We start from the raw sequence: 14074 nt of genomic DNA, 5'->3' as shown, positions 1-14074 counted from the left end.
CATCAGCAGGCAGGCAGCAAGCTGAGAACTGATTAGATTAGGATGTGCCACCCCCTAGAGGCAGAGGTCTCCCCCGACTCTATGAGCAAGAGTCAACACCACACCCTTCAATCCTGGTGCCTGCAATTTTTCCTGTACAGAAAACACAAGCGTGTGTGGATGTGTGTGTGTTTCTTTAGAGATACTTAATTTGTTGCTTTATTTTCTACTTTTGAAAGATGGCAAGATCCCAGTCATGGAAACAGAAACCAGGCTAGGTATTTTAACCAGAGAGGATTTAATTAAAGGGTTAGGATTTGAGCTGTTTTGGAAGAGGTGAAGAAGAAGGAGAGGACAGGGATCAGGAAGGACAGTTCCTGCAGTGTCTTGGTGGTCAGTACCTGCTCTGCTGGGCAGACATTACAAAGCTGGCACTTATAGGGCAGTATCCCTTTGCCCCCAAGTGGCCAAGCACATGGGCCACTGGCTGACTCCCACAGCCACCACTGTCAGGATTGGAGCTGGAGCTGCTGCCACAGCCAGAAGCAGAATGTCCACTACCTCCCTCCTGCTTTCTGATCTTGCACTAGCTCCCTACTGCTGCAGCCTACACAGAACCCTACCAGCAAAGGAATCTGAGAAATGTAGTGCCCTGAGGTGCAGAAGAAAACACAGAAGGGCAGGCAGTATCTGGCCCAGATGCCTATCACAGAACTTTAGAAAATGTTGTGTTATCGCTGCACTTTAACCATTGAGGTATTTATTTTAAATTGATTCTTATTTAAATATAGAATATGAGAAAAATCCTATTTGACTATTACATTTATGGAACAGTCAAGAAGAGAATCAGTTTTATATTAAAGAACATTGAATGAGTTTAAATAATATTTTGGGGGCATTTTAATTCACATAGTTCAAAAGTGGCTAAACAAATTAATTAAAAGGTAAGCTCTTGATAGGCCTCGTTATTTCATCTACAAAAGACCCCTGTTTCCCTCTGCTAGCTAACCTAGCTGCTTGAAGTACAGATGGATGAAGCAAATTCTACTGTTTGAGTTTTTATATTCGATACTGGTTGATACTTTTCCAAAGCAAAATGTTGCATTTTTGCTGGTAGTTAGATGGTCTGTTTGATTTCTGAAATTTTATGTACTTTTATTTTAAGTGCATTCTTTACCTGCTTAATTCCAATGAGAAATTATTTCAGATAAATAATCATCAACTTGTTTACTTAAAATAAAATTTTTGTACCTTGAAAAACCAAAATTGATGATAAAAGTTCTTTAAAATGACCATCATTACAACTATTATGCATATCTGTAAATGTCTTTACTTCTTTCATCTCAACTGATCATCTCAGCAGCTCTGTGAGAGGCCAACTACTACTGCCTCCAATTTTTTCCCAACTGTGTTAGGTGACAGGCCATTAGCTGTAAAACCAAGGCAAGATGTTGGACTTTATAAGTAAATACGATCGCTTGCTTATGAATATGTATTTATGAGACTCCTCCCAATTCATATTCCAACTCCATTAATTTTCTCTTCATGCTAGAGTCTAATGCAGTGGTTAGACTGCAGCATGAAACTGGGGTAAGCATACCACTTGGAGATTTTAAAAGATGATCACAGAAATTGTGGGCCTGGATACTTTTAAGGGAGTCAGGTTTCAGATCCTCAACTCACATTTGTCCTCTTTCCCAAAACAAATTTTTCTAAGAATATGTCCATTTTAAGGATGCAGGTTCCTATCCAAAATTGTACTCTTCCCACTTTGCAGAATTAATCGTGCCTTTTTCTCATCTTACTGTGAGGCATTGACTTGAAGCTTTAAAATATGCCGGGCACCAAACAATGGGCCAATTTCACATATTGTTCCAGTATTAAGAAAGTAATTAACTTTCTTAAGGTAAGACTAATTATAAGTAAGTAAATGTAAAGGACTGATTACTTAAACAACTTTTTGTAAGTCTGGTGGTTTCCTTTTTTTGTTTCTTAGAGCAGAACTGTAGGAGAACTTACATGACACGCTGGCTAATAGAAAAGTAAAAATAATTTGCTGATAGATCACTATGTGAATCTTGGCACACAGCCAAGAAGGGGGTTAAATAATTGAGTAACATTCCTGTTACACTGCCTAATAGCAAAGTAAAAATCATTTGCTGATAGATCTTGGCATACTGCTGAGAAGGAAGTAAAAGAATTGAGTAACATTCCTGTAATAAAACTCCCTCCATTCTCACTGATTTATTTATACAGACAAATCTTCTTGGCTCATAAATTTATAAAAATGAAAAACAGAAACATAATTAATATTGAGCCCTAACTCATTCTAGTAATAAATAATATATCCACTGATTTTATGACCTAACTGGAAAAACTTAGACTCTCTTAACATTTTTCTGGCCATGGAGATGTACATTTCCAACAAAATTTTACTTCCGTGTAATAATTATTTCTTAAAATGTATTACATCTTATGTTTTTCATCAGTTATGATCTAACGATAATTGTGATTATAACCCAATCAGAAAAATATCCAATATTTAGAGACTTATTGCCACAGGAAATTTTAAAAAATTAAATGTCAGTTTATATACGTGACTCACTGTACATAGAAGTATGGTGACAAAACCTATAAAATATTTTCTCCACAAAATATGTTAGAATAAATGTCTGTGGACATGAAAATAAGAGTTCAAAGAGAAAAAAGATTGATGTCATATTTCAGACTGTTAAAGAGCAGTCTGTTCATGGCAGTTGGACACATGATGGCAGGTGTCCAATTGCTGTAATATTCACACTCTCTTGCAGTCGTCCCTGCCTTTTTGGCACCAGGGACCAGTTTCATGGAAGACAATTATTCCATGGATGGAGGGAGTAGGGGGAGTTGGGGGAGATAGTGTCAGGATGAAACTGTTCTACCTCAGATCATTAGGCATTAGTTAGATTCTCATAAGGAGTGCACAACCGAGATTCCACGCCCAGCTCCCAATAGGTTTCATGCTCCTATGGGAATCTAAGGCCGCTGCTGAGCTGACAGGAGGCAGATTTCAGGCAGTAATGCTCGTGGCCTGCTGCTGCTCACCTCATTCTAACAGGCCACGAATGTTTTTTCATGGTACTAGTCCATGACGCGGGGGTTGGGAACCCTTGCTCTATTTAATACACTTAAAAGAATGATGTTATAACAATGTGATTTTTAAATGTCAGTATTTATAGTATAATGAAAATTGCATTCTTTGTAGTTATTTAAATTGGCAAAGAATATTTATGTACTAATGTAAACATGTGCATGTGATACATTTTCTAAATGTATGTAAGGAGTATATCAGCGAAACGTTTTACAGACCATCGATCTATACAAAAGATAAGGTGTTTTGAAGATCAGCGTTCCCGCATGTCTCCATGTGTGTTTTCTTTGTTTTCTCAGTTTGACCTGGTCTGTGTCGATGCGTGGATGCTGGACCTCACCCAGGCCATCCTGAACCTCGGCTTCCTGACTGGAGCGTTCACCTTAGGCTATGCAGCAGACAGGTAGGTACCAAAGTGACAGCCATTTTACATCACTGTAATACCATGCATCAACATGGGGGAGAAAAATGTTTTATATTAACTATTCAAACAATATTTTTGTCAAATTTGGAAGCGATTCTTGATTTCACCATTCATGACATTCACACTTGTTTGGTTTCACTAATTGTTTTCTTCTCAAACTTCGCCTCCTTATTCCTTGAACTGCACAAAGGCCTGAAGTTGCTCCCAGTAGGTCTGAGAGTATCAGAAGGAAAACACAGACCTCCAAGGCAGGAACAGCATGATTGGGGTGATGCATTATTGTGCTGGATACTATAGAATCAATCAATTTGATGTACTTCAGTAACAGCTTACTGGTTGTGGTTTGATTGATTTAATCATAAGATTGGCCCATTCCAAATTTGTTTCACCTAATTTTTTTTAAAAAAGAAATCCTTGTATTTTATTCTACAGATTTAAAACTCTGTGAAAAACTATTTTTCTAAAAACCATTAAAGGAGTTTTTTCTCTATTATTTTGTATTCATAAATGCAACTGCCCAATGGCAGGCATGGTGAGTGTGTATATTCAAGACAGTCATGCTTTCTATTTAAATATTATTCTTCCTTAATATCACTGATGCTAGTTATTGTATTCATGTTTAACTCTATTTTTATCCCAATTCTAACTATGAAAATACTTGCAGTAATTTAATACTCCTCTCTATTCCCCTTAGCAGAAGTAATAGGAATTACTGGGAATCGCTGACTCATAGCCATATCTGACCTAATATAGTTCTGGTTAATCCATCTCTGACTCATGGCCATATCTGGCCTAATATTGTACTGGTTAATCCAGTCCAGCCCCAACACCTTGTGACTGTGCCATTCAGTGGGTGATACTAAGGGTGCCTTTTAGAGAAATGCAAACAGCAATTACTTAGCTAATAGAACAACCAAAGGCCCCAAATTCTGTAGCCATTTGAAGATCTAAGTTTAATCAGACCAGTGCTTCAAAAGGGGTAGAGCCTTAGGTTTCATTTTTTACCATTTTTTCTTTCTCTTTCATGTTTCTCTCTTACCCTCTCCACAGCTATCCTTTGCATGTGAGTTTCTGCTGGATCCTTTTATGTGTGATGCCCTTTCCCCTTTTTATTCTTTTTATCGATGTCCTTTTCTCCTGTTCTACTTCTAGCCCTTTCAAGCTTCATCTTTCCTTTCTTAATCTCCCCCCATTTCTTCTTTTTTTCTGGCTACAATTTGGAACGGTGCAGTTTAAATATTTTGCTTTGTTTTTATTCTTTCTAATTTAAATATTAAGTTTTGCTTCATCTGTGCTTTTTTTCTCTTACTCTATCAATAAACATATCTCCAAACTAAATTAACTTTATTAAAGTTGGAGAATTTCCCCCACCTGTATTCCTTCAAGTGATTGAGCATCTGTTCTCATACAGGACATGCTGCATTGGAGGGGAGGAGCCAGACCTGGGAGAAAGACAAGCCATGAATAACTCTGCCTCCAGCATTTGGCTTCTTCTCTTCCTCCATATCCATAATTTATATCTGTGAAGGAAGAACGAGAAATAACTTAATATGCCATTTGTCTATAAGAGTACAGTGTAGGAAGGGCAGAAAGTGAATTTAAAAATCTAGATTGGGGCTCTTCAGCAGAGAAGGAGCTTAGAATTTGCCACTCAGCCTTGACAACAAGTAAAATGCTGAACAAACTGAAAAATCAATAATTCTTAGAGTCATAAGAGAAGTGAGATCACAAGGCAAACTGCTGCCTTCAGCCCTGCTCCCCACCACCGCACCCAGGCCCTGCCCCAGATAGAAAGACAGACAGGAGAATACAGAGAATCATAACACAGGTGCAGAAACCTCCTTGGGAGAGTCAAGGTAGATAAACATGAACTGTAATTGATGAATTCCTGAGGATCAGTGTGGGTGAGCTGGAGGATTACAAATTCTAGAGGGACTCACACAAAGGAGAGCCCGAACTTTTGTGATTTATTTATTTATTGCCACCTGAAGCTCTACAAGCTTCTCAAAGTGAATGACAAGGAAAATCCCTCATGCTCTGGCAGCCAGAGGGGAAAAGGAACAATTCTGAAATATGCCAGAACATTGTTTTTAACAATATCTGCCTTCAGGAGAAGATGTTTAACCATAACCTAATCTTCTAGGGTTTTCTGAGCACCTCATTGATCTGGGGGAAGGGAAATACCAACTCCAGCCCCTTCTAGCCTTCCAAGTGGAGAAAGAAAAACACTTTGCACTTGGAAGAAGGGAAATATCCAGCTGCAGCCCCCTCTACTCATCCTCTCCTAGTTAAGAGGAGAGGGATAGAGAAGCTCTTGTGAAGTTCACTGTTCAGAGGCATAGGTTCACTAAAAGACTGAGGGCTACTCATAGAACCACAGAATGCTTTCCCTCCCCCAACACCTCACTACCACATTACTGGAGGTCTATTTACAGCAGTTCCTTTTACCCAGTACACCACATCCACCTATCAAGAAAAAATTACAAGGCATACTAAAAGCCAAAACAGACACACACGTGCACACACACACACACACACACACAGTTGAAGAGACAGAGCAAGCATTAGAACTAAATTCAGATATGGCAGGGATGTTGGAACGATCAGGCTAGGAATGCAAAACAACTAATCCAAGAAGTGTGATGGATAAAGCAGCATGCAAGAACAGATGGCCCATGTAAGCAGAGAGATGAAAATTCTAAAAAAAGAAACAAAATGAAATGCTAGAGATCAAAACACTGTAACAGAAATGAAAAATGTTGTTACTGGGCTTATTAGGAGACTGGAAATAGCTGAGGAAAGAATCTCTGGCCTTGAGGATATCCCAATAGAAACCTTCAAACTAAACAAACAAACAAACCTGAAAAAGCAGAGCAGAATATTCAATAACTGTGGGCCAATTACAAAACATATAATATTTGTGTAATGGGAATACCAAAAGGAGGAGAAAGAGAGAGAGAAATAGAAAAAATATTTGAAACAATGACTGGGAATTATTTTTAAATTAATGTCAGAGACCACAAATCAAGGAAATGCAAAGAAAATCAAGTAGAATAACATCAAAAAAGTATACCTAGTTATATCATAGTCAAACTACAGATAGTCAAAGATAAAGGAAAAATTCTTAAAGAAGAGAGGGGAAAACCTCTTACTATAGAAAAAGAGCACTGGTAAAAATTACATCCTACTTATTTTCAGAAAAAATGTAAGCAAGAAGTAAATGGAATAAATACTTAAGGTCTTGAGAAAAAAAATTCCAATCTAGAATTCTATGCTCTGCTAAGTTACCATTTAAAAGTGAAGGAGAAATAAAGGCTTTGTTAGACAAATAAAAATTGAGGGAATTTGATCACTTGCAATAAATATTAAAATAAATTATTTATGTGGCACATATACCCATGGAATATTATGCAGCCATCAAAAACGATGAGTTCGCCTCCTTTGTAGGGACATGGATGAACCTGGAAACCATCATTCTCAGCAAACTGACACAAGAACACAAAATCAAACATCGCATGTTCTCACTCATAGACGGGTATTGAACAATGGGAACACATGGACACAGGGAGGGGAGCACTATACACTGGGGTCCGTTGAGGGGGAGTGGGGGGGACAGCGGGGGGTGGGGAGTTGGGGAGAGATAGCATGGGTAGAAATGCCAGATATAGGTGAAGGGGAGGAAGGCAGCAAATCACACTGACACGTGTGCACCTATGCAACAACCTTGCATGTTTTTCACATGTACCCGAAAACCTAAAATGCAATAATAAATAAATAAATAAATAAATAAATTATTTAGAGAGAATGAAAAGGATCAGGTTAGAAATTCGGATCTACATAAGGGAAAGGCATTGGAGAGGAATAAGTGAATAAACTATTATCTGTTAGATCAATTGAAAATAAGAAAAATAAAAATTTTTATTTTTCCTATTCTCAGTAGATGTAACAGACAATAGTTTATTCAAAATAATAACAGCAACGATGTGTTTGATTGTGCATGCTTACATGTGTAAGCATACATAAGCATATGTAGAGAGTATTTTTTGTTATAAGGTACTCATGCTCTCATGAAGTGATACAATGTTATTTGAAAGTGGATTTGAATTAGTTGTAAATGTATATTGTAAACTCTAAAGCAACTACTAGAAAAAGATTTTTTTAAAAAGCATGACCAATATGCTAAAAAATGAAGAAAATGTGGAATCCTATAAACTACTGTTCAATTAAACCACAAAAACCAGGAAAAAGTATGGAATACAAACATAAGAATAATAAGGGAAACAAACAGAAAATGATAGCAAATATGGTGGACGTTAATCCAACCACATCAATCATCACTTTAAATGTATAAGAGTATAAGTGCACCAACTAAAAGAGATTGTCACAGTGGATCAACAAACAAGACCCAAATATATGTTGTCTATAAGAAATACACTTTAAATATAAAGACATATATACATTAATAGTAAATGAATGGAGAAAAATATACCATGCTAGCAGTAATTAAAAAAAAAGCCAAAGAAGCTATATTATTATCAGCAGAGCAGACTTCAGGGGAAGGAAAGTTATCAGGAATAAAAAGGGGCATTATGTAATGATAAGGGGTCAGTTCTCCAAGAAGCCAATAATCCTTAATGTGTAAGTGCCTAGTAGCAGAGTACGAAATTATAAGAGGCAAAAACTGTGACAAAACTAAAAGAAAAAATAGATTAATCCACTATTTCACTGGAGAGCTCAACATCCCTTTGTTGGAAATAGTCAAATTCAACAGGTAGAAAACCTATACAGACATAATTGAACTCAACACCACCATCAATCAACTGTATATAATTTTTGTCTTTAGATAACTTTATGTAACAACAACAGAATTAACATTTTTTTCAAGTTCACAGGAAATAGTCACATGCAATATTCAAACTAGATCACATTCTGGGCCATAAAAACATATATTAGCAAATTTAAAGACATAAAAATTATACAATGTCTGCTCTCAGACCATAGTGGAATCACACTAGAAATTCATAACAGAAGGATAGATGGAAAATCCCCAAATACTTTGGGATAAAATAACACATGTTCAGTAACACATAGGTCAAAGAAGAAATCTCAAGGTAAATTAAAAAGTATCTTAAACAAAATGAAAATAAAAACACTCAAGACTTTTGGAATGCAATGAAAACAATGTTTAAAGGAAAATTTATAGTGTTGAATACACAGATTAGAAAAGAAGAAATAAATAAAATCAATAGTCTAAGCTTTCGCCTTAGAAAACTGAAGAAGAGCAAATTAAACCCAAGGCAAGTAGAAGAAAAAAAAATACAAATTGGAGCAGAAACCAATAAAATTAAAAACAGGAAATCAATGGAGAAAATAAAACCAAAAGCTGGTTATTTGAAAGGATAAAAAAATAAATAAGCCTCCAGTCAGACTGAGAAAAAAGAAAGAGGAGAGACACAAATTAGTAATATTAGAAATAAAAGGGGGGACATTATGACAGATCCCATGAACATTAAAAGAATAATAAACAAATACTATGAACACTCTGTGCTCACAAATTTGATAACTTACTTGTAATGGACCAATTCCTTGAAAGATTACAATCTGCCAAAACTCACCCAAGATCATATAGACAATCTGAATAGGGCTATATCTACTAAATAAATTGAATCGATAGTTAATTACTTTTCAAAACAGGAAGCACTGGGCCCAGATGTGTTCACAGGTGCATTTTGCCAAACAGTTAAAAAAGAAACTCTACCAATTCCCTACAATATCTTTCCAAAGATAGAATTAGAGGGATTGCTTTCTAACTTATTCTGAGACCAGCATTACATTAATACCTAAATTGGACAAAGACATTACAAGAAAAGAAAACTACAAACCGATATGTCTCATGAACATAAGTGCAAAAATCCTCAACAAAAATTGGTAAGTAAAATCCAACAGTATATATGCAAAAAAATCATACATCACAACCAGATGTATAATTTTATACATCTGTAGCATACCATGTGTGTAATATCCCAGGTATATAAGACTGGTCACATACTAGGGATACTACGCACGTGGTATGCTACAGATGTATAAAATTATACATAGCATACCAGATACTGTAGTATACCACGTGTGTAGTATCCCAAGTATGTAAGATTGGTTGAACATTCTAAAGTCAATTAATGTAATCCATCACATCAACAAACTAAGGAAGAAAAAAATGACATGATCATATCAATAGATGCAGAAAAAGTATTTGTCAAAATCCAACATCTATACATGACAAAAACTCTCAGTAAACTAGAAATATAGGGGAACTTTCTCAACTTGGTAAGGAATGTCTATGAAAAACCTACCGTTAATATCATACTTAATGACGATAAACTGTATACACCCTTTCTAACTAAGATCAGAAACAAGACAAATATGTCACCTCTAATAACTTATTTTCAATGTCATACTGGAAGTCCTCACTATTGCAATAAATAAGAAAAGTAAAGGAAGTAACAGGTATACTGATTGGGAAGGAAAAAATAAAACTGTCTTTGTTCACAGATGGCATGATTGTCTATGTAGAAAATCAAAATAATTAACAACAAAAACTCCTGAAACTAATGAGTGTAGTAAAGCTGCAGGGTACAAGGCTAATACACAAAAGTCAATTGCTTTCCTATGTGTCAACAGCGAACAAGTAGGATTTGAATTTAAACACAGAATGCCATTTATATTAGCACCACAAGAATACACAATACTTAGATATAAATCTAACAACATATGTACAAGATTTATTTGAGGAAATGTGCAAAATCTAATGAAAGAAATCAGAGATTAACTAAATAAATGGAGAGATATTCAACATTCATGGATAGGAAGACTCAATATTGTCAAGATGTCAGTTCTTCCCAACTTGATCTATATATTCAATGCAATACTAATCAAAATCCTACAGAATTATTTTGTGGACATTGACAAACTAATTCTAAAATTCATATGTAGTGATAAAAGACCCAGAGTAGCCAACACAGTATTGAAGGAGAAGAACAAAGCCAGAGGGCTGACACTACCTGACGTCAAGATTTACTGTAAAGCTACAGTAATCACTACACTGTGGTATTTGTGAAAGAATAGACATATACCAGTAGTTCAATGGAATAAAATAGAGGGCCTAGAAATAGACCCACATAAATATAGTCAACTGATCTTTGACAAAGCAGTGAACAAATGGTACTGGAACAACTGGACAACCACATGCAAAAAAAAAAAAAAAACAGAATCTAGACACAGACCTTATACCCTTTAAAAATGGATCACAGACCTAAATGACTATAAAACTCCTAGAAGATGGGATAGGAAAAAATCTAGATGATCTTGGGTTTGATGATGACTTTTTAGATACAACACCAAAAGCATGATCCATGACAAAAAGAACTGATAATCTGGAAGTCATTACAATTAAAACTTTCTGTGTGCTGTGAAAGACATTATTAAGAGAACAAATGAAATGACAAGCCACAGGTTGGAAGAAAATATTCACAGAAGGCAAATATTTGATAGAGGACTGTGATCCAAAATATATAAAAACTCTTAAAACTCAACAATAAGAAAGCAAACAATCCAACTGAAAAATGGGCCAAAGACCTTAACAGATACTTCACCAAAGAGAGTATACAGTTGATAATAAGCATATGAAATGATGCTCTACATCATGTATCATCAGGGAAATGCCCATTAAAACAACAACGAGATACCACTACATACTTATTAGAATGGCCAAAATCCAGAACACTGCCAATACCAAATGCTGACTAGGATGTGGAACAACAGGAATTCTCATTCATTGCTGATGGAAACGTGAAATGGAACAGTGACAGTAGATGACAAAATTCTTACACATTTTTGTAATTCTTACAAAATAAAACAAACTTTTACTATACTATTCAGCAATTGCACTCCTTGGTATTCATTCACAAAACTTGAAAACTCATATTCACACAAAAACCTACACATATGTGTTTATAGCAGCTTTCTTCATAATTCTCAAACCTTGGAAGCAACCAAGATTCCCATCAGTAGGTGAATGGACAAACTGTGATACATCCAGACTATAGAATATTATTCCATACTGAAAAGAAATGAGCTATCAAGCCATGAAAAGACATAGAGGAAGCTTAAGTACATATTACTAAATGAAAAAGCTGATCTGGAAAGGCTACATACTATATGATTTTAACTATATGACATTTTGGAAAAAGCAAAACTATGGAGACAGTAAAAAAAAAAGATCAGTGGTTGCTAGAGGGTGGGGAGAGGGAGGGATGAATAGGCAGAGCACCGAGGATTTTTAGAGCAGAGAAACTATTCTGTTAGATACTTTAATGGTGGATACATGTCATTATACACATGTCAAAACGCATAGAATTCACAACATCAAGAGTGAACCCAAATGTAAACTGTGGACATTGGTGATTATGATGTGTCCATGTGGGTTCATCAATGGCAGCAAATGTACCACTCCAGTGGGGAATGTTAGCAAGGAGAATGCTGTGCATGTGTAGGGGCAGAGGACATGGAGTTCACTCTAGATAAACTAAGGCTACTTCCATCTCCACTCTGCTGACTCAGGCAAGATGCTATATGTACATCTCTTACAGAAATTTTTTATGAAAAAATGTCACAGAATCAAATCTCTTAATGGTCATTGATAGGAAACATTTACCAGCCAATAATTTGACACGTCTATGCTGACCCAATTAACGCCAGACTCTTGGAATGTTATGCATGATACCTTGCTTCTTTCCTAAGCTATTTAATATACTCATGCCAATGGTGAAGATAAAATACAAAATATAGGAACAACTGACATTGGCTGTGAACTCTGTAGTTTATAAAACACTTTCACATTAATGTCTCATTTGATCCTCTCTACAACCTCCCTCTAGAAAAGGGGAAAAAACAAAAACAAGCAAACAAAACCTTAGTTTTGAAGACCTTAGGAATTAACCCAAGGTCTTATGACTGGTAGATGGTTGAGCTGAGATTCAAGGCAAGGTCTTGAGGCCATAATACACCATTGCTCCTTCTTTCTGCCTCTCTCTCCTTTGACTTGACCCATAAAAAATGCTAGCAAGTGTCACATCTGTACCACCAGGGAGACTCTCTGTGAAACAGTAGTCGTAAGGAGGGTCATCTTACAATGGCATCAGAAACGGCAATCACAAAGGATGCATTCTGTGATTTAAATTTTGTAATTCCAGCCTGGGCAACATAGTAAGACCCTGTCTCTACGAAATATTAATATAATAGAATATTTTATGTTATATTTTCCCATTGTGTTGAAAAAAATGTTTAAGGCGAGCTCTTTTCCTGTCTTTCTCAAAAAGGTATGGCAGGATTGTCATTTACTTGATATCCTGCCTTGGCGTTGGCATCACTGGGGTTGTGGTGGCCTTTGCACCAAACTTCCCTGTATTTGTGATCTTCCGTTTCCTGCAAGGTGTGTTCGGAAAGGGAACATGGATAACTTGCTACGTGATTGGTAAGACATTGTTACACTATCTTCTTCTCTATTTGGAAACTAGGGCCAGATGGCCAACAAGTGCTAATCAGTCTTCCTCTTCCTTACATGTCTGTCCTTTAACAAAGGAGGTTTCACTGAAGCTACAGTAATTATTTCTGCAGATAGGAGAACCCAGAGGTAGAGTTCTGAGTGCTGTAGAAACTAAAATACCACCTTACTTTGGGAACCAAATATGGAATATCATGAAACACTCGGGTGAACTACTTTTAAATACTTTTATACTGTTATCATATGGTTTCTAGCTTTGCTTTATTAGAAACTAGTTTTTATAAAATCTCAGTAGCTCCTGGAGGCATTTATAAAGCATTTCCTCTGCACTGTGTTCGGTGGTACAGTTGGAGATTACTTTCCTGTGTTCCCAACTCTCCTCTTTCTGAACAAGTGGGGAACTTTTTACCATGGGAGAAATGTGTTCTAAAAATGAGAAGTTCATTTGTGACCCTTGGCTGTCTTCTATAGCCAGAAAGTTTGACCTTCTGTGGACAGAAGAAAGGGAAGTTTCGCTTTACTTTTTTCTCATATCCCTTGGGAAAGTCCTGGCTACTCCTTTTGGTTCCATTTGTGGCTCAGGACTAACCACCTAATTTAAGAGTCCTGGTGGATTTCTGACCAGGAAAATGTGAATTCGCATCTTAGATTTTTGCTGCAGATCTTTACACTTCCATTCTCTTTTGTCACTGCTATGCAATCGCCAAGCAGTGCTCATTTTGGAGACCCTTCGAAGATCTGTCTGTGGGTGGGAGAAGGAGGGAAGATTATTAGAGGGATTGGTTGTCACTGTCTGGAGCAGGAAGAATAACCTTCGAATGCAAGGCATTTTCAAGAAGACTGAGCCTAGGTGAATCTTCAAGGTTGTGATTTGAGGGCAGCAATAAAGTAGCTTGTCCCAGGATAATCCCAGCATAATCATAATAGTGGGAAGGGGCAGGAAAGGAAAAGATTTCAGCAATAAAATTTCCCATGTGATTTT

The 14074-nt window shown here is 36.4% G+C and overlaps 1 protein-coding gene and 1 long non-coding RNA gene across 2 annotated transcripts in view; one reads left to right on the top strand and one right to left on the bottom strand.

The window, feature by feature from the left end:
• The window catches only part of LOC105716506 (uncharacterized), an 81308-nt gene that overhangs the window by 22727 nt on the left and 44507 nt on the right, over window positions 1–14074 (bottom strand). Inside the window, exon 2 of the long non-coding RNA XR_010336572.1 lies at window positions 4905–5053. This is a non-coding gene — a long non-coding RNA (uncharacterized LOC105716506). The remainder of the gene's footprint in view (window positions 1–4904; window positions 5054–14074) is intronic.
• SLC22A3 (solute carrier family 22 member 3) overlaps window positions 1–14074 on the top strand; it is a 108140-nt gene that overhangs the window by 52543 nt on the left and 41523 nt on the right. Inside the window, exons 2-3 of the mRNA XM_021670226.2 lie at window positions 3409–3512; window positions 12908–13062. Of these exons, the coding sequence (XP_021525901.2) occupies window positions 3409–3512; window positions 12908–13062 (259 nt within the window). The remainder of the gene's footprint in view (window positions 1–3408; window positions 3513–12907; window positions 13063–14074) is intronic.

The sequence above is a fragment of the Aotus nancymaae genome, unplaced genomic scaffold (genome assembly GCF_030222135.1).
Source record: "Aotus nancymaae isolate 86718 unplaced genomic scaffold, 86718_ANA_hifiasm-v0.15.2.pri h1tg000040l, whole genome shotgun sequence".
In the NCBI taxonomy this organism is placed as follows: Eukaryota; Metazoa; Chordata; class Mammalia; order Primates; family Aotidae; genus Aotus; species Aotus nancymaae.
Note: the sequence above shows the minus strand (reverse complement) of the source record. Positions and strands in the feature narration are given on the sequence as shown.